The 21448-nt window shown below is 40.9% G+C and overlaps 1 protein-coding gene across 1 annotated transcript in view; it reads left to right on the forward strand.

The window, feature by feature from the left end:
• IQSEC1 (IQ motif and Sec7 domain ArfGEF 1) overlaps nt 1–21448 on the forward strand; it is a 71176-nt gene that overhangs the window by 16390 nt on the left and 33338 nt on the right. The window contains exons 2-3 of the mRNA XM_084269468.1: nt 431–713; nt 2163–3427. Coding sequence (XP_084125594.1) covers nt 431–713; nt 2163–3427 — 1548 coding nt within the window. The remainder of the gene's footprint in view (nt 1–430; nt 714–2162; nt 3428–21448) is intronic.

A 21448-nucleotide genomic window follows, 5' to 3' on the forward strand; every position in this document is an offset into this window, starting at 1 on the left:
AGAAACACAGTAGCTCACAAGATCCATTAAATCCCAAATCTCCTCTGAGGAACATGGAAGTAATCCTTTTATGTCAAAGTGTAGAAAAACAGTTAGAAAGAAGCTGTTATTTTGAAGTAGAACAACTTGGAAATGAACAGTCTTAAAAAATGTTTTCATTTAATTTATACAGCAGTTGCCGAGTGACTTACTCGGGTTATTACTAATTGCAGCCTGACTTGTGCTCTAAAGATGACCTCTGCAACAGGAATAGAGGTTTGGTTAGATTCCAGTGAAAACTGTGGTGGTTGAGAAGAAAGCCACTTTACCCTGTACAAAATAGGCTGAATGTCTGTGTAAAGGATATTAAACAAAACTGTGCTATTTGTTGCTGAGAATTTTGGGATACAGTGTTCACCTGAGAATTTTCCTGTCTTTTCTTTCTGTCTAGTGTTGAGGGTGAAGCTCCAAGCAGTGAAACTGGCACATCTTTGGACAGCCCATCTACCTACCATCAAGGACCTATAACCCACAGTTCAGCTGTAAGCCCAGACCATTACGATCACTCTGCTTACGGGCTGTATTCTGTCTCCCCTGGACAACAAAGATCTCGGAGGCCGAAACTTCAGCACTCAACATCCATACTGCGAAAACAAGCAGAGGAAGAAGCTATTAAAAGGTCAAGATCACTTTCTGAGAGCTATGAACTCTCTTCAGACCTACAAGATAAGCAGGTATTTAAGCTTCGTTACCTAATTTATGACAGTGGCAGCATGTCTGTAAGCTGGGAAAAGTCTTTTCTAGCATCACTTCAGTTGTGATGCTGAAAATACCCTTTTTCCCCATGACCAATTTAGTGCAAAGTAAGTAATTCGCATTTAATAACATCAAGCCAAAAGGGAGGCAGTCTTTAATGTGGAAGGAGAACGGAGCACTTAAAGAAATGTCATCTACTCCCAAATGATAGACAAAACGGTCTAGAAAATATTTTTTTAGTAGAATTTAGTTCCTTCCATAGAAGGGGGGTGAAGCTTCTCCGTATATCAATGCCTGAACTTAAGAATTACTTGGACATCTGTCCAAGATATGAGGGAAAGAGGCTGGATGGGCACATGCATGTAATGTGATTAAAACACAGTGTGTAATAAAAGAGGGTACCTGGATTTGCAAGTGAGGAGAAATTGCTTTTGAGTCATTGGAGTATTACGAAAATTGCATGGATTTACACAAAAATGCTGCCGGAAAGACGGTGGATTTAATTGCAGTAGTAACCATATTGATTTGTGATACATGTTATGTGTTTGCGAATAATAGGTATCCAGCAAAGTCTGATCAGCACAAAACTTAAATATTGGGGGAAAAAATTGAAATTAAATTGGTTATTCATTGTGTTCAGTGTTTTTTAAATAAGCAGGTGCTTTTCCTGTTTTGGAAGGAAAGGTTTGAAAATATCTAACGAGTATTCCAAAATTATTGATGTCATTTTCACTAAATTAAATTGATACTGTTTATATTGTATTTATTTTGCATATTCATTTTGTTTATTGGAAACACTGTCAATGTAAGCATAACTATCAGAATGAAAAGAGATTTGAATTTGTGTTCGGAAATTCGGAAATGTTCTGGGTTTCACAAAGACTCTGTGGATATTCTATCAGAGAAACCTCTCTGGAAGCATATGCACTGGGAGACTCAGGCCTGAGTGAAACGATGCTACCTTGTTTTTATTCAAGTCAAGAGTGCCTGGAAAGGTGATTGCCACTTATAGAATTTACTCCCAAAATATTGCAATTTGCATTATACTTTGATTTCCCTTCTCTGCAGTTGTGTCCACAGAGAAAGAATGACCACGTCATGCAGCATTAGAGTGCTATCTTGTCTGCTTTGGCATGGGTTCAATGGTGCTAATGTGTGAAAACCAAAATCTACACATACAAATGGCAACACCTTAGATTTTATATGACAGTATTCACGTAGGTTTATGTTTGTCTGTATTTTTATGGTGGAATTTTTAAATGACTCGAGTTCACTGTCTGTGCAGTTGTTAGTCTGGATCTTTGAGGTTTTACTTTCAAAACTAGTATACACTTTGAAAAAAAGATGTTGAAAGAGGAGTTTTTTGTGTATTATACTTGCTCTCAGCTGCATCAGGTCTTAAAATAACTGTGTTCATGCTTTCACAGGTGGAAATGCTAGAACGGAAGTATGGAGGCCGTCTCATAACTAGACATGCTGCTCGTACGATACAAACAGCTTTTCGCCAGTATCAGATGAACAAAAATTTTGAGCGCCTTAGAAGTTCTATGTCTGAAAATCGTATGTCAAGACGCATTGTACTGTCCAATATGAGAATGCAGTTTTCCTTTGAAGGACCTGAGAAAGTCCACAGCTCTTACTTTGAAGGTAAACAAGTTTCTGTTACAAATGATGGGTCAAAGCTGGGATCCCTGGTTCAGTCTGAATGCAGTGACCTCGGAGACTCAGCCACAATGAAGTCTCCAGCAGCATCTACTGATTTTGCTGACGCTATAACAGAACTGGAAGATGCTTTTTCCAGGCAAGTGAAATCCCTTGCAGAGTCCATTGACGATGCACTGAACTGCCGCAGTCTACATTCTGATGAAGTCCAGACTCCGGATCAAGTCAGAAGTCGTGAAATGGAGAGGGATAGTTGTGCTCAAACTAAACCAACGATTCACAGTGTGGATCACAGGAAGCTTGATGAGATGACAGCATCATACAGTGATGTTACGTTGTATATTGATGAGGAAGAGTTATCTCCTCCCCTTCCACTTTCCCAGTCAGTAGACAGACCGTCCAGCACAGAATCTGATTTGAGGCTCCGGTCCATGAACTCTTCTCAAGAGTACTGGTCCATGACCCACAAAGATGATAAGATAGACACCGATACAAGCTGCAGGAGTACCCCATCGCTGGAATGCCAGGAACAGAGGATGAGAATGGATCACCTGCCATTGCTCACGATAGAGCCACCCAGCGACAGTTCAGTGGACTTGAGTGATCGCTCTGAGAGAGGTTCATTAAAGAGACAAAATGCGTATGACCGAGGGATCCCTAGTCAACAAGGAAGCCCAAAACACATCCCTCACGGTATTCCTGCCAAGATAATAACCCGAGAGGAACAGGAGGCAAGACATAGGGCTAGGCCTATAGACAGTCATTTAGCTATCAATGGCACAGCTAACAGGCAAAGCAAATCTGAGTCTGATTATTCCGATGGAGACAATGACAGCATCAACAGCACTTCCAACTCGAATGATACAATAAATTGCAGCTCAGAATCTTCTTCAAGAGACAGCCTAAGGGAGCAAACCTTGAGCAAACAAACATACCACAAAGAAACTCGAAACAGCTGGGATTCCCCTGCCTTCAGTAACGATGTTATCAGGAAACGCCATTATAGGATTGGCCTGAATCTTTTTAACAAGTAAGTACAGCATTTCCTCCTTTTTTCTCTGTGTTGGGTAGAAAGACAGCCGCTGAACCAGGAGTACTGTCATGCATAAGTGACTGGTGGCTAATACTGACTTTTTAGGGAAAAAATAAACTGCCTGTGGTGTCTCTTCATGTTAGGGTACTTACAAGTTGATGGCTTCGTAGTTAAACAGCTTCAGGGGGGGAAATGAAAAAATATAATTGTGTGTGTGTAGATATATATATATATGGCAGTAATCCATTGAAGAAAGTAGAGCAGATTCCTTTCCTGTTGAAAAATATGGTCACTTAATCTTGACCCATTTTTGGTGTTATAACAATTTCAGATTTCTTCCTGCTCTAATCACGTAGGTATTGTAAAACTTGTCATATGGGAATTAGAAATAACAAGCAACGTAAGATGAGTTTCCTGTTTAACACAGGCAGGGCCTGGAATTTGTTCAGTAAATCTCATTAAAACTTTGATACTAAAAAATGGTGCATTGAATATTTTTTCACTAAATAAATATTTATTATTGATGTGAAATTTATCATAAAATTCATATTTCTGTCTATGACTTAATTTTCCCACATATGGAATTGTTTTAATTTTCTATACAAAAACTTTTTCAAGTTTTCTTTCTTCCCTTTAAATACTTTTTCTTTGGACACTCCCACGTGGCTGTAAAAAAATTAATATTGTGATAGAGAGTAGCAAATACTTTACTACTTTAAACTTTGTATTCACATGATTGGAGTTACATAGATCTCATTAGAACTATCATAATCTGAGGATAAGAACAGCTAGGTGGTTGACACTGGAATTGCTAATTTTAATTCACTGCTGATTTAATGCCTAGTATGCCCTTTTCCCTGACTGAGAATGGGTATAATTTACTTAAACCTTTCCTGGTAGTAGTGCTTATAAACTTATAAACCTCTCCAGAACACTTAGATGAAAGATGATAAGTACCAGAACTTTTTCCTACTTTTGTTAAAATCTGGTTTGCAGCTTCCAGTGTTTGTGTAAGTTTTCTACAGAGTGCTTCTAGATTTCTCTGTGAAATTTTTGTCGCTTCTGAAGAGCTAATTAATTTCAGCATGCTGCCATGGACCTTGCTTCCGTCTCCTACAGCCTGAATGAGTTCAGCCCTCTATTTCAGCTGTCAGTGTTGTGATGTGTTTTGTTTGGATTAATAGGTCAGTGGTTCATCATATAATAATAAGTTGTAACATTGCAGCTAATTAAAGCTTTTTGATGCCATCACATGAGGCTGTGCATTGCAGTACTAAGTATGGATCAGCCAGGTTTGCCTGTAAAAACTCAGGATTGTTTTTTTTAATCTTTGTAAAAAGTTAATAAGCCTTTATGGAAGCCTTTAACCAACTGATACGATTGCAGGATCTCTGCAGCTCTAACAGATAATGAAGTACACCGGGTAGGAAGTACTTCAGTTGGCCTTTTTTAGAAGATTTGAAACACTAACATCCTTGATGGGGAGGAAGGTGCTGGTGCTGTTTGGCTGACATTTAAAAGACCTCGTGTTTGCTCAGGTATTTTGCACAGCAGTTAAGCCAATAATCAGTGAACTTCAGGCTTGATAATCGAGTCTTTTGAGTCAATTGCAGAAGGGTGGAAGAAAAATGGTGAATGGAAGGAGTGCTCTGGCAGCAAGCAAGGGTGAATTAGAGTGTTGGAAAGCAATGCTTCTAGTCACATACCATCTCAGTAGGTGGCTGAAAGTGAAAAATAAACACTAGGAATAGAGAAGAATAGAGACTGTGATTTGAAACAGATCTAAGTGATCTGGACTGGACTGGAACCAGATAAACGTTTTTTTATATACTGGTTGTTTTTAAGATGACTTTCAGTTTCTTAGCAGCAAGTCCTAAAAGATAGCACTGCAGAGAACTCCAGGCAGCAGTGTGGCAATCTTTTGCTCTGTGTGGCTGTTGCGTTCCCCCACCGCATTGTATCCCTGGTATTGCCACAGAACTGAAGATTCTCATTACCTTCTGCTGAGTCACTCTGATTCTATTGATAGCTCAGACAGTCCCAGGTATCCCATGTGTCTTGGTTTTGATTATGGCTCTTCAAGTCTACAGATTGTGACATTTTCATTAATAGCCTTATTTCCCCTCTGAACAGTGTCAGGTATTGAACCGTCATAGAATGTGGTGGTGCGTGAACTTCTAAGCCCTTTCAAAAAGGGAGCTGGGAAACTTCCAAAGCTTTTTTCCTTAAAACATTCAGAAGGAGACTCTTTGAGAGTGTATCAGGTGGGGTTACAAACTGCATTTTGTGAGGTGAGTGAAGGGATAGAGACTGTGGTTGGGCATTTGCCAGGATTTGCAAATGATGTAAATCCTGAATTCTTCAAGATGGAGAATTCTTTTTCCTTTTAGATACACGCTGTACGGATGGATTAGTTTCACTTAGCGTCTGAGCATTATGCTCATCCTTCTCAGCACATGAAGTATGTCATTGCATCCTGTGTGTCCAAATAGTTTTTGAAAAGAAAGCTACATCCTAGAGGTTGGCTTCCCTAGCAAAAGGCTGGTATTTCCCATACAGAACAGCATTAAGGAGGATTGCCCAGCCTGGCTAGACATGGGTCAGGAAGGACATCTGCCCGTCTTCACAGTTTCTCTCATGACACGGCAAAAATGTAACTGCCTGGCATCTCATGTGAGCAAGGCTCTGCCTGTGTGACCTCTTCTAGGGACCCTGCTTTGGCAGGGTGGTTGGACTCTGATCTCTGGAGGTCCCTTCCAACCCCTACAATTCTGTGAATCTGCACATTAAGTCCCATGTTGCGAACTGCTTGTGTGTTCTATAGTGTGTCCAGATGTATCTCATCCCATCATGTGTACATTTTTAGCCTACTCTTGAGTGTTGGGGTCAATGTAGCACAATCATTTAGATGTCTTTTGATCACATGATCTTCCATGACACATTTATGACCATAAAAGTCTTGGCAGCGAGCTCCTGAGAGGATGTGTGCTCCACCCATGCAGAAGGACCACGCGAAACTGACAGAAGCGGTTTGAAGTTACCTGTTACAGAAAGTCGAGTTGTTTACAAACGTTGTTTTCCTACCAAAGGAAACGTTAGGGCTGTCTTTTACAAGAAGTTCATATTCATTTCACTGCATCTTTGAAATCTTCCTTGCAAACTAAGATCTCAAATGTTAATTAACAAATAGCCATGTATTTTCTTTCTGATACATGAAGCTTGACTGAAATGTGAAGTGTTTAGAACCTTAAGGACCTGCATGAATTGTTGTAAATACTTCTGCTTTGTTCACTAGGAGTGCTGAAAGAATTAAGTTTTTTCTCTGTCCTCACAGCTGAATTCAACAGATGCTTCATAATTTTTCCAGCTTCCCTATAACAGTAATGATTTTCAGAAGGCAAAGTACGGTTTTCTTGCTAGAGGCCCTTTTTTAGAATAGCTGGTTATGGGTGGAGTAAAGGTTGAGCACAGCTGGTGGTCGAGGTCACTTAATCACTATTATATGCAAAACATTAGTAGCACAAAGGTTCTCGGAGAGTGGAGAACACGGGGCAGTAGCAGAAAAAAACAGGTAATTGGAAACTATTTTTCTAGGAATCACTTATCCTAAAATTTGTTTCAAGGTATAACTTGGCACTCAATTTGGAACCCTCGTGTTGATTAAAGTGTATTTTTTAAAAGAGATTTTTTTGGTATCCACTACACTGGAGCATAAAGTATCACCCCAATGGAATGATTTCTGCCAAAGAAACTGCAACTGAGTAACAGCTTCTGTACATTCTCCTGGGTTTGAATGGCAGTAGTGATTTTACCCTGTCAATAGGCTGCCCGGTTGTGTGTTACCATTCATTGCCTGCCTAAAGGAAGGGCTGCAGGTGCATGCCCAGAGTGCAGGGGCTCCCAGGGAAGCTTGCTGAAGCCAGCTGTGTTGAATTTGGCATTTTCTTCAGTGTAGTTTGAAAGGGATGTAGTCTGGGAGAAATTACGCTAGAAACCATTCCTTCCTTATAGGCAGAAGGAAAACACTACCTAGAAAGGTTTATTTTGCAGGCTCCAAACCCTGCCAATGCAAATCCAGCCTTTGAGACTAGTTTGCTTATAAACAAGGCTTCAAGAGGGCTTTTGACTGCTGCTTTTTTTTTTAATTTAAAAAAAAATAAAAAGAGAGGGGGAAAAAAGTAAAAAGGGCTGTGATTTTATTCCTGTGTTTGTTTTGACTGCAGGCTGGAAATACCAGGTCTACCAGTTCCTGCAGCACAATCTGGTAGGATTTTCAGGTTCCATTCTGCTGCTGGTGCACTGATGGCTCTAACAGATTAAATAGGACCGAATGGTTTAACCTCAGGAGTCTGAGGGAATGTGTGCTGCCCTTGGGTCAGCTTTGCAGTGGGTCGCAGCAGACTGTAGTGCTGTGCAGAGCTGTGTGTGCCTAGGAAGAAGCACACTGCTGTATTTCTTCCTGCGTACCGCCGCGGTGCTGGCAGTATGTCTCCGAGGCATGTCTGTAGATGTACCATTGCCCTCCAGTACTCTCTCCTCAGAGTGCAGTGATGCATCCAACCAGGCCATGTCAGGTGGAGCGCAGTGCAGTCATTACTCGGCATTCTTTTGGGCAGGGAGTACAAACACTTTCTCTATTAATGAAGTATTTTCAATAAAACCCGGACAACATTAGAGTAGTTTGAAAATAATGATGCAACTGTGCCTAATATTATAAAAGATGGGAGATTTGTGTTCCTTAGAATTGTTTGTTCATCTGTCTAGCAGAGACTAGAGTCATATTTGCTATCTCCTTTGGGATATCAGATCCTGGATGATGCTGGCAGTGTTCCTCTGGCACTGTGATTTCTTGCCACTGGCGCCAGTCTTGATGGGGCCAATTTCTGACATTGCTGGTGAAGAGAGACTATGAAGTAGAGCTCCTGGGCCCCTTGCACCGTGCTGCTCTGCTGGTTATGTTGTGGCAGAATTTTGTTGAGGGCTCTTCTGTAGTGTTTTGTTGAAGGTTTCATGGCCTAATCTTTCACATACATCTTGGAGGTAAATGAACGTGATGCCACTTTACCTTGCTTAGAACAGAGACTGAAGCTATAAATATTTTTACAATATATTTTTCTAGATGCCTTTTGCTTTCCCCCCTCTCCTTTTTTTTTGTCCTCTTTTGCCTCTTTTGCTTTCTGGCAAGATTTGTGACAGCTGGAAAACTGTTCCCCATGTGTCCTCAGTCTATTGCAGCCTCCAGCATTGAAGAGTTTTCTGTAGCTTCCTTTATAACAGGCTATTATCAAGGTTCCCACTATTCCCAAGTTCTCTCAAAGGATTTATTGACAGAACTAAAAAGGCGTTAGTATGTTTGCATTATGCAGTGATGTATCATACCACCTTTTGACCTGAAAGCCCTACCGGCTTCACTTATTGTATAATAAAGGTGATTTGACTGAAAATTTAAAAATCACTATTAATATGAATTGAATACTAATTCCAGGAGCACTTTTTTAACATGTCTAGATTGTTTGGAATGTTAATTTAACCATTTCTTTGTTTTACTGAGCAGATACAAGAAGAATTTGCTGAGTGCTGGTAGGATTATACCAAATACAGAATTGCAGATTACAATTTCTAGAGAAATTCTTGTTGGAGATCTGAGGCACACAATAATAGTATTTGTGAGAAGGCACATTTTTCATTTTCCATGAAAGCAGCTTTAACTGTTCAGGAGAGGTATATGGTTTCCATCATTTACATGTAAATCAAACTAAGTTGGAATTTTGAACTAATTCTTTTCTTTTGTCAGCTGGTCTCTAGTATCTTTGCAAGTCATACCTGTTCTGTGATTTCAAGAGAAGGAGGAAAGGAGACACCGGGGTTATTCAGGCTTTGCAACAGAACCGTTTGCCACCCTCGTGTGTACGCTGAGAGGGACTTTGCTGTTGTTACAACATCTGGACTGCAGATTATTTAGCCACAGACAGTTCCAACAAAAATTAAAATCAAAGCGCTCCGTGTAGCTTGTCCTCTAACATGCCGAGGAGTTAGTAAGAAGAAAAGAATGTTCTTAGTATGACTCTCATTGTTTCTAAAAATGTTTAGCCCTAAGTGAGAACACCCAAAGAAAAAAAATAGCTCTGTGTGATTTGCTTTATTCTGTGCATGTTTTATCTTTCTCCTTGGAGACCTATTTTTCCTCTTTTTGTCCTCCCCAAAACGTGTGCTTTGGTTAGCATTCATTACGTCCTGCGCAAAAGAAACAGCTGAAATGTATAACTATGAGAATTCAACCAATTGTATATTTAAGCACCAGTTTCAAGTATGGGCGCAAGGATTCCCTTTATTGCCATTAAAAGGGAGTATAAACTTTACCAAATGTTGAAAGCAAATCTAGCTTTTAAAAGGCTGCACTGTGCCTATGTGCAAGCGTCCCTGGAACCGTGAAAGAGCCATTACCTCATCCTCAGCCGCCAGCTCCGCCTGCCCTTAAACATTCTGGGCACACGTCTCCCTCCCGCTGCTACGTGCCAGGAATCCGTAACTGGTTTGCTCTAACAATGCCCGGGTGCCTTGTTACACAGGATACGGCCGGTTATTAGAAAGTGACCCTCTGGAGGAATTTGATTGGGTGAGTGACTCCCAGACGAGCACCTGATATGTTGCTGGGTGCCAGAATTTTAATTCCTTCCCCTCCACCCCAAGTGACCAAATTTTGAGGGTGAAAAATGTGACCAGCTGCCTTTGCAGGCATAGAGAGGATTGTTTGGATAGGGAGTTGAGAAGCTGCATAGGAACCTTTGGAAGAAGAGTTAAGGAAAAGAGAGCGGAGGCACTGACTCTTTCATCCTCATTAGAATTCACATCTGTTTACTGTATTGGAGTTATATTAAAATCTTAAGATCTTTAAATGCTATTTGGGCATTGCTGGTTTCAAAGGTAGCCCTCTGAAAGTAAATGTGGTTGTCAGAGGTTCCCATCTGCAGTCAGCAGGGTTGCAGAAATCGAAGCCCAAGTGCTCCTGTTGTGCGTAAGTGGGGTGAGGGTGTGGAAAGAGAATTTAGGGCAGGGACACTGGAAAACATTAAGACAGTGTTATAAATTGAGACTACAATGGATCATAATCCAATTAGAATTTTATTAATTATAGCAAGTAGAATATGAGCAAAGACAGCGCTGGACGGCAGGAGAGTCTGCGCTCTGCCAACTGCCGTGCTGATCAGTTCAAACAGTCCCTTTTTATATATTTTTTACTTCCGTGTTCATGAAGTAGTGGAGGTACTGTGCGTATGCTTCAGTTGTTGTTAGGGGGTTGTTTTCTGCCTCTGGGTGGTCTTTGAGGCCGGAGTAAGAAGTCTTCTTCCTTTGTCCTATCTGTGGCTCCTGGACATCTGGTTATCTTGTACAAGCGGTATCTGGTTTAGTTTGTGTAAGCAATTGTGGTTATCTTATCCTGGACAAGCAGGTTTAGTTTGTGTAAGCAATTGTTACCTTATCCTGGACAAGCAGTGTCTGGTAGCTTGCATAAGCAATTGCACATTTTTGGTAGCTGCTGGCATAAGCCTTAATAAACAATATCCTGGTCCATAATTCCTCACAGTTATTTTTTTACAAACTAAGATGTGGTGACCGATTTCGAAATGTGTCAGCAGATGTTGTGACGGGTTTCGAGATATAAGTCAGCAACCTCCCTGATATTAGAACTAATATTAGAAGCTAAGTGTTTTCCTGTCATTCATACTTTGTTTCAATGAACAAAATATTAACCCATTCACTACAATCCCCCCTTTTTCTTTTTCTTTATTCTTGTTCATTGAACCTTTTTTAATTCCTTTTTGGCCCATTCTAATTTCTCGTCGCCTGATTCTTCAGGTGATGATTCATATTGTGTTCTAATAAGCATTAAATGTGCTGCTTCTAAGCGTCCTTTTACAATGGTAATTAGTTTGTTAAAGATACATGGTCCAAATGTCAAACCTAATATTAGCAGGATGAGTGGTCCTGCTATAGTTGATAAAAGGGTAGTTAACCAAGGAGAATAGTTGAACCAGGACACCAATAAGTTTGATACAATGATTGATCACCAAATTTGGGAAATCCTAGTTGTGAAGGAAATATGTCCTTTAGTTTAAATTCAAAAAATGGATTACCCGGTGTGGTAGTTTTGTGGAGTGCCTTGTCACTGGAAAGGTGACGCAGGACCCACTTAAATGGTTGATGAGGATTTCCATTTGCTTGAGTTATTATTAATAACAAGATTAACGGTATACCAGGAAAAAGGGTGTCTGTTAATTTGGCTAATTTAAGTATACTTTTACCAGTCCTGGGGAAGTTCGGCCATTGCTGTTTTTGCGTCCCATTGTTCTGGTTCTTTTCTCCACAGTTTGTTCCTCCTCTGCCTCGCCCGTCGACTCGGTTGCTTCGAGCCACGGGGGGTACCATCTTCTCGGCAGCAAGGGAATTCTTCAGGAGAACAGCTGATCTGGGCTTTTTTTCCTATTTATATAGGCTTCCCACTTTGCAGCTTTAACTAATGGGGCAAAACAAGACACCGTTATTACTTCCCTTCTGCACTTTATAGCCAAGATATCAGCTACAAAGGGGACTGGCTCGTTTGAATGGTAACAATAGTATTGAGGGTTTATTCTTTTGGTAAAAATTTCCCACCACTCACGAGATTCTCGGACAATTTCTTGTGTTAGCTCTAATTGTTTTAGTTTCCACTCAGTGAGTGTTCTTTGAATTTTCCAACACTGTGTACAAACCCCTATTGGCGGGTATCCATATCCACAGTGTGCCCACCATTTATCTTGGCATACCTTGCACCTAAAACAAGCAAATGGATAACAATTACAGTTTTAATTATTACACTTAATTTTTACGTCAAAGGTACATGTATTACTTATATCAACATATTCTCTAAATTCAATATTATGTGGTTGCATGGGTCTAACAGTTTTCCTTTTGCACACTTTGTGTTTTTCCAGATGTAATAGACAAAAAAGAAATAATTATAGCAAATATAAACGACAACATGCACTTTATACCAAAAGGTAGTGCAGCAAAATAATCAAATAAAGTCTTTATCATCACGTTATCTTTTCAGGGTTATCTTGGTGTCACCTGGAGTACTGATTATTTTCCAGTGGGGTCTTGTCACTGGGCCTTTAATGCGACTGGCATGAGTCCATCCACGCTCAGCAGTCCAGACAGCTGTTTCTGTTGTAAGCAAAACAAGATAAGGTCCCTCCCAATGGGGTTTTAGGGTTTCTTCTTTCCACGTTTTAACCAATATCCAGTCCCCAGGTTTAAAATTGTGAATTTTTAAGTCCAACGGGGGTCGTTGCACAATCAGTCCACGTTCCCAAAGTTTGTTGCGATGTTCTGCTAATTGTGAAACATATTCATTAATCACACGATCTCGAATTAAAACATTTGTTTGTGGACTTTCAATTCTATAGGACATTCCATATACCATTTCAAACGCTGATATTCCTATATCTGCTCGGGGCCTGGTTCTGAGAATTAATAGTGCCATGGGTAGGCACTTAGTCCATGATAATCTGGTTTCTATCATTAATTTAGTCAAAATAGTTTTGATTTCTCCATTCATCCTTTCAACTTTTCCCGAACTTTGTGGATGCCATGGAGTATGGTATTCCCACTTAATACCCAAGTTTTCTGTTAGATCTCTAACAATTTTTGACACAAAATGTGTTCCTCTGTCCGAGTCGATTACATCAGGTACTCCATATCGAGGTACAATGTGTTCAAGTAATACCTTAGTAACTTGGTTAGCAGTTGCTTTGGAGGTGGGAAAAGCCTCAACATAATGTGTTAAATGATCCACCATTACTAATAAATATTTGTAACGCCCTACCCTGGGTAGTTCAGTAAAATCCACTTGTATGTGTGAGAAAGGTCTATATGCTGGGGAACGTCCTCCAAGAGGTTTTTGTCTCATGTTGTTTCGATTAACCTTTTGACAGGTCTCACAGGCTGCCGTTACTGTTTTTGCTATGTTATATACACCTATACAGGCAAACCGTTGACTGAAATGATCAACTAACGCCTGCGTTCCCCAGTGTGTTTTACTGTGTATTTTTGAAAATATTTCGAGTGCTATGCCCTTCAGCAAGACTTCTCTTCCATCTGGTAATATATACTTACCATCCTGTTCCTTAGCTCCCATTTGTTTTAGTTTTTCCTTTTCTATAGATTCAAAACTTAAATTTTTATTAACAGGTACTTGTTGCATAATTAAAATCGTATTATAATTGCCTGCCACTCGTTTTGCTTCTATATCGGCTGCATTATTTCCTCTAACTTGATAACTTGTACCTCGCTGGTGTCCCTTTATATGTACAACTGCTATTTTATTCGGCATTTTCAACGCCCCCAGAACTCGCCGAATTAATTCCGGGTGTATCAGTTCTTTTCCCTGTGAATTAATAAATCCTCTTTCCTCCCATATTTTCCCAAAGGTTTGTACTACTCCGAACGCATAGCGTGAGTCCGTATATATAGTTCCATCCTTTCCCTTCAGTGACACTAATGCTTTCCATAATGCATACAGTTCACAGGCTTGAGCCGACCAGCTGGCACTCAGGGGGCCTGATTCTATTATCTTAAATTCACCTTTTTCCAACTTAACGATGGCATATCCAGACAATCGTTTACCTTCTATTATTCGAGATGACCCATCTATAAAAACTATTTCTCCATGTTGTAATTCCTCTTCTTCTAGATCTGGTCGAATTCGTGTTTGCTGTTCAATCGTTTGAAAACAATCATGTACTAGCTCAGTACTTTCCCCTGGGTATAAAAATTCTGCGGGGTTAACCGCTCCGATAGTCCTTAGGGACAGTTTTGGAGATTCTATGAGTATTCCCTCATACTTTAGTAGTCGGCTATCTGTAAGCCATTTTTCTGCTTTTTGTTGAAGCACCCCCCTTATATTATGAGGTGCATATAGGACAACTTCTCCATTAAAGGTAATACGATTTGTTTCCTCAAGTAATAAGGCAGCAGCAACAATGATTTGTAAACAACTTGGCCAACCCCTGCTCACAGGATCTAACAGCTTTGATAAGTAAGCCACCGGTTTCTTTTGTCCAGCCCATTTCTGAGTTAATACTCCAAATGCCGTTCCTTCATGTATGTTAACGAATAAATGGAATGGCCGCTTTAAATCTGGGAGGCTTAAAACTGGTGCTTGACTTAGCTCCCTTTTGAGACTGGCAAACTGCTCTTGATCCTGAGGGGTCCACTTGGGTATTTTGTCTTTAGACAGTTGTTCATATAAAAATTTAACTTTAAAGCTGTAGTTCTCTATCCATTGCCTACAATACCCAAATAGCCCTAATGCCTGCCGAATTTGCCTCTTAGTGACAGGCATAGGTAATTCTAAAATTCCTTTAATGCACTCTGGATCCAATATTTTCTTGCCATTAAACAAATAGTGCCCCAAATATTTCACCTTTTCCTCCACAAATTGTAACTTTTCTTGTGATACCCGTAGTCCTTTTTGTGCAAGAAAGTTTAGGAGCCGAATGCTTTCTTTTCTTACATCTTCCTTATTATTCCCTGCTATTAGCAGATCATCTACATACTGTAACAGCACGTTTCCTGTTTGTACCTGGTATTCTTTTAAGAGCTCTTCCAGGGCCTGTCCAAACAGATTAGGGGACTCAGTAAACCCCTGGGGGAGCACGGTCCATCTCAATTGCTGTCTACGACCTGTCTCTATGTCCTCCCATTCAAAGGCAAAATAATCACGGCATTCTTCTGCCAGTGGACAGGCCCAAAAGGCATCCTTTAAATCAATCACACTATACCAGGAGTTATGGGGTCCTAGCTTGCTTAGCAGTGTGTATGGATTTGCTACTACAGGGAACCGGGTGATAGTTCTTTTGTTTATTTCCCTTAAATCATGTACAAGCCGATATTTTCCATTTGGCTTCCTCACAGGCAAAATGGGGGTATTAAAGGGTGACATACAAGGCTCTAAGATTCCTTGTGCTAACAATCGATCAATTTCTGGTTTTAATCCTCTCCGTCCCTCTAGGGATATGGGATATTGCCTTACCCTCACAGGTACGTGGGGTTCGGAAATTTGAATTTTAATCGGTGGGATTTCCAGTTTGCTTATTGTGTCTGGGGAGTACCAGACATCGGGGTTAATTTGTTTTTGATCGTCCACGGTCAAAGGATAAGCAGACACTGTTAGCTCTTGATTCTTTACTTTAATTTCTAATTGCAATTCAACAATTAAGTCTCGTCCTAACAGATTAAATTCTGTTTCAGGGACGAGCAAGAGTTCACCCATTCCAAATTTATTTTCAGTTTCGAATACTACATTTTTGATTTTGCTTACTATAAAGGGTTCTCCTTTTGCCCCAATTACTTGTACCTTTTCAGGGGAAACTTTACATCCCTCAGGTATTTGCCTAATAGTCGATTTCTCAGCCCCAGTGTCTACTAAAAAGGTGAATTCTTGTTTATGGGGACCTATCTTTAATTTTATCAAGGGCTCATGATGACTCCGGTCCCCTAAGATATAGAGCCCCTGACTCTCCTATTCCGTTTTCAATATTTCCTCATCCCTGATCCTTTCTTTGCAATTCTTCTTTATATGTCCCCTCTTTCCACAGTAAAAACAACATCTCTGTTCCTTCTTCACTACTACGTTCCCTTGTTTTATTCCAGCGGATCTGTGTTCACCAGTCCGCTCTTTGCGATCCTCTCTGACCGCTGCTACCATCATTCTTACTTGTCGCTTGCTACTCTCTTCTTCCCGCCTTACGTAGACTTTCTGAGCTTCCCTCAATAATTCATCCAACCCTCTATTTTGCCAGTCTTCTAACTTTTCAATTTTCTTTCTGATATCTTCCCATGATTTTGCTACAAACTGAGTTTTGAGGAGCGCTTGCCCTAAAGGGTCGTCTGGATTTACCCCAGAGTACAGCTGAAGGGCTTTCCTCAGTCGTTCCAGCCACTCAGTAGGGCTCTCATCTTTCTTTTGCATTTCATTAAATGCTTTATTGATATTTTGGCCACGGGGTACTGCTTCTTTAATCCCCTGAATTACTATAGTTCTCAGGTCCTGCATATGAGTTCTATGCATCGGATCCTGATTATTCCAATTAGGTCTTTGGAGTGGCCATTTAATATCTGCTTGGGGTCCCTGGGCATGCTGAGTATCCCACAGTCTCATTCCTGCTCGTCTAATCATATCTCTTTCCTCGGTAGTAAATAATTGACCAAGGATAGATTGCATCTCATCCCAAGTATAAAGGTTTGGTCCCAAAAATTGATCTAATCTTTCTGCCACTCCGAATGGGTCCTCAATTAAGTTTCCCATCTCGGTTCTTTTAAAATCTCGTAGGTCAGCCGAGCTTAGGGGTACAGAAATATATCCAATCACAGGTTGAGGTCCCCCCATGGGCATTTCCCTTAGAGGGTATATCTGAGCTGCCTCTTTTTGACTTCTAGTCACGCGTCTAGGAGGAGGGGGAGACCCTTGTTCCGACTCTGGTGGGGGAGTGGGCGCTCTGGGGACCTCTGGAGGGGCTGTGGGAGCAGGAGAAGGAATGTAAGGAGGGGGGGTTAGAAGGGTTTCGTCTAACTCTTCTTTCTTTTTCTTTTGTTTAATTTTTTACTTCATTCAGTGGGTAAAGTCTAGTTCCCGGTTTTTCTAGCCACACTTCCGCATACTGACTCTCCTCCGGGTTAAGGGGTTTTTTATTACTAACCCAGAGGTTTAATTGCTGTCTTACCCAATCCTCTTCTGACCCATAGACTGGCCAAAAGACATTTTTAGAAATCTTCTTCCCTCCCCATATCTTAGTACAATATTCTATCATTTTTTGCTTATCTTTCCCTAGAGTTCCAGGTAAATATCTCCAATTGTCTAAGATATATGCCAGAGGGGTATTCTTAGGTACAGTGGGTACCCTTCCCATGGGAGTCGAAGGCTTGCTGCCCTTCACCCCCATCTTCTGGATTATCCACAAACATACACTCACTCGCTCCCTTTGTTCCTGGCCCAGTCCCTCGCGGGAGATGGGAAACGCAGTACTTAAGAGTCCACACTCACTTGGTTCAGTATATCGAACCTCTCACTCGTTATAATCCAGGAAACCCAATCCCGCCCGAACGGCAAACCCGCGAAAAATTTCGCAATATACTTACGCGTCCTGCGTCTTCGTCCGGACTCCCGTGCACAGAATTTTTATGGGATTTTACCGGTTCCTCCTTTGCTCATTATCCTAGAATTTAGGTTCGTCGGTAAGGTTGAGGTAGGCTGTCGGTCGCGGGGCCGCGGATTGCCGCGGGGCGCCTCCCCGAGGACAGAAGCCCACCGTTCCTTATCCGAGTCACGGCACCAGATTGTTATAAATTGAGACTACAATGGATCATAATCCAATTAGAATTTTATTAATTATAGCAAGTAGAATATGAGCAAAGACAGCGCTGGACGGCAGGAGAGTCTGCGCTCTGCCAACTGCCGTGCTGATCAGTTCAAACAGTCCCTTTTTATATATTTTTTACTTCCGTGTTCATGAAGTAGTGGAGGTACTGTGCGTATGCTTCAGTTGTTGTTAGGGGGTTGTTTTCTGCCTCTGGGTGGTCTTTGAGGCCGGAGTAAGAAGTCTTCTTCCTTTGTCCTATCTGTGGCTCCTGGACATCTGGTTATCTTGTACAAGCGGTATCTGGTTTAGTTTGTGTAAGCAATTGTGGTTATCTTATCCTGGACAAGCAGGTTTAGTTTGTGTAAGCAATTGTTACCTTATCCTGGACAAGCAGTGTCTGGTAGCTTGCATAAGCAATTGCACATTTTTGGTAGCTGCTGGCATAAGCCTTAATAAACAATATCCTGGTCCATAATTCCTCACAGTTATTTTTTTACAAACTAAGATGTGGTGACCGATTTCGAAATGTGTCAGCAGATGTTGTGACGGGTTTCGAGATATAAGTCAGCAACCTCCCTGATATTAGAACTAATATTAGAAGCTAAGTGTTTTCCTGTCATTCATACTTTGTTTCAATGAACAAAATATTAACCCATTCACTACAACAGGGACTGTTCCTCAATTTCAAGGATGTAGTCATCAATGTCTCATTCCTGACTGTAGTTGCATAAACATGAAAGGAATAATCAGCCCTGGCAAACAGTTCTGAGAGTGCCAGCAGGTTTCTCGTGTATCTTGTGGAGTGTCTTTTGCTCTGCTACCTGCTGCAGACTCTTCCTTATTCTTGGAGAAATGCAGGGATGCAGTGGGGTCAGAGGAGGTGAGAAAACCCTCACAGTCCATTTATTTAATGGAAATATTTCCTTCTTTCTTGTAAGGAAAGCAGGAGTTGGGGGGTGGGGTGGGGGGAGAGCAGGCAGTCCACTGCCAATAGGGAATAATGAGGATCTACAAAATCTGGTATAGCATGATGACTCAGGTTTGTTTTTACTAGCCAGGACATGTCCAGCTACTGCATTGCAACTGCTTGGGGTGTGCCTTCTGATTCTCTTCATTGTGCCAACTGCTTTGTTCCTCAAGGCTGCTGCTTCTCATACAAAGAAGTAATATTTTTTAAATAGCTTTAAGCTCTTATTTGCCACCTTTTTTTTTTCCCCTTTAGAATAGGCCAGGGTTTCTGCTTGGAGCCTTATTCTGCCTTTTATACACTTTTGGTGGTTTTGTAATCAGCTCTGATTCAGGTGGTAATTTTCAGACAAGCCTAAAACATTAAGTAGCAGTAACAACACTTAATGTATAATTTCCCAGCACTTTACTAGGAAATGGTGACATAAAGAAACTCAAGTATCAGAGAGAAAGTAGCGGTAGAACTGTTTGGGTCAGTTTACCCAGTTTTGTGAAAACTGATGTCAACAGAGTTTCCTCTCATTTATTTTGCTCCACCACCAAATAGAAATGGGCACTGAGATCACTTCCTAGGAAATTCTTTCGTTAGTGACACAAGTATAAATTAACTTTCACTGAATGGAGATTACTCCAGGTAATTTTGTGTAATTGCAAGCAAGCCATGACCTTCAGGGCTGTAGTGGTAGTTTGTTTGGGCTTGAATGAATGAAGCTGAGAAGACCATTCAAAACTGAGAATGTTGTGGAGAGAAATCTTCCCACTGTGGGGGAAACTGTAAGGCTCCTGCCCAAATATTGTGGATAACTATTTCCCTGTTTCCACGGATGTAGAGAAGCTGTGAGAAATATGCTGTTTCTTGGCTTATTTTCCTGACCCAGAGATTCTTGTAATTACCAGAAGATGCAATTCACTCCTAGTTTTTCTTCATTAAAGAGTTGTGTAACGTGAAGAAGACAGATCAAGCTTCTCAGGCAATTTCTCTTAATTTTTTTTCCCTTTCAGTCCCTTTTTTACATTGCTGCATAGTTGAGTGAACTCTGACAAGTTGTTTTGGCACTAGTTTTGTTAGTATTTTAACAATACTGGGTTTTTTCTTCTTTCCCAGAATGTTTAAAACAGGCATAGTAATTCTGTTAGCTTTGTTGCAACAGCATGAGGCTATTCAGCAAAAGTGAAGAAGTACAACTGTAGACACAAAATTTATCTGTCTGCCAAACTAGGTAGAATGTGCAGCTAGCTTGTTATTGCCAACTTGGCTTTTGAAAAATACCTAACTTCTTAAATGATTCTAAGTCTTAGGTACTTGCTGTTAAATAGCCATCCCTGGATTTTAATGTTAAACTAATGCTTAGTTTTGTGACCAGTCTACATATTTTCAAAATGGGATATCTAGTATCAAAGGCAAGGAAGATTATTTTCTTTTAGCAGAGAGCTGGCATCATAGCTGCATGAAGTTCTCCACCTCCAACATGAAAAGATTTCTTTGGCAGCAGTGTGTTTGTGAACTGTTTCTGTTTGCAGTGTCCACAGCCCCTGAGAAATGTTTGTAGTTCTGGTTTGCATGTTTTCTAGATTCTCTCAGCTTATGGCCCTTTCAGTGCTGTGTGCCTGCATGTGCCTAAACCCAGACATGAAACCAAAAAGCATGGATGTGCCTTCAGAAATACTGATGTCATTTCTAGATGTTTCACCAAATGCTTCATTTTTTAGTCAGGCAGGCTTTATCCACCCTTGCCTCTCAGATGGCTGTAGGAACAGTAAGTGGTTATTTGCATCATGTGAATAAAGCCTTAGTTTACCTCAAAAGATACTTTTGGCATTGCTGGTCATTGGAAATCTAGACTTGGGCAAGCTGCTTTCTGTGCTCGTTTGTTTATTAATGCTTCCATTTTACAGCTCTGTTATTGTCTGAGCATCTAAAAGGAAATACAAAGATTTAATGTGGGTTTGATGTTTGTAAGCTTTACGTGTTTAGCAAGCCTAAAATAGGAAAGGCTTTATATACCTTTGTATACTGTGTTTTTGTTGAGTGTTTCTTCTCTTCTGCTAGCCAGTGTGGACACAGCCACTTCACCCACACTGCCGCTTGCTTAGTGCAACTGATTGTGCAGCTGCAGGGGAGCTTGGCTGGATTTAAACAAAAAACAAAAGAAAATAAACCAAGCCACAAAAAAACCCCAAAGAAACCCAAAACACCACATCAACCAACAAACCCCTTTTCCCTCCTAGTTCAGTTTGTCAGGAAGTCCTAAACCAGCAATAGGAATGAAAGCAGAGTGACTTGGTGCTGGAACTGTTCCTGACGTGCTCCCCTAAGGACAGCATTTCACTGGGTCGCTGGCAGTGAGGCTGCCTGTACCACTACAGCTGGTAGATAGCAGTAAAACTACACTTGTGCTGATATCTTTCTTTCCATCTAGAATCTATCTAACATCTGCAGCACCTTATTTCCCAAGTACCACTGACCTTTGGAATGGGGTGTCACTTTGTCCAACCACAGCGTAAGTTGGTGTGTTTCTAATCATGTTTCCTTTTGTGGCTTAAACAGCAATCTGTGTGTCTGTCCCTGCTCCTACACTACCTGTGGGGCTGAGGAAGCACAGCTGCTGACAGCTTTGCCATGAACTGACTTGGGAAGTCACTCACCAGATCC

This window comes from Gallinula chloropus (genome assembly GCF_964237585.1).
Source record: "Gallinula chloropus genome assembly, chromosome: 12".
Lineage (NCBI taxonomy): Eukaryota > Metazoa > Chordata > Aves > Gruiformes > Rallidae > Gallinula > Gallinula chloropus.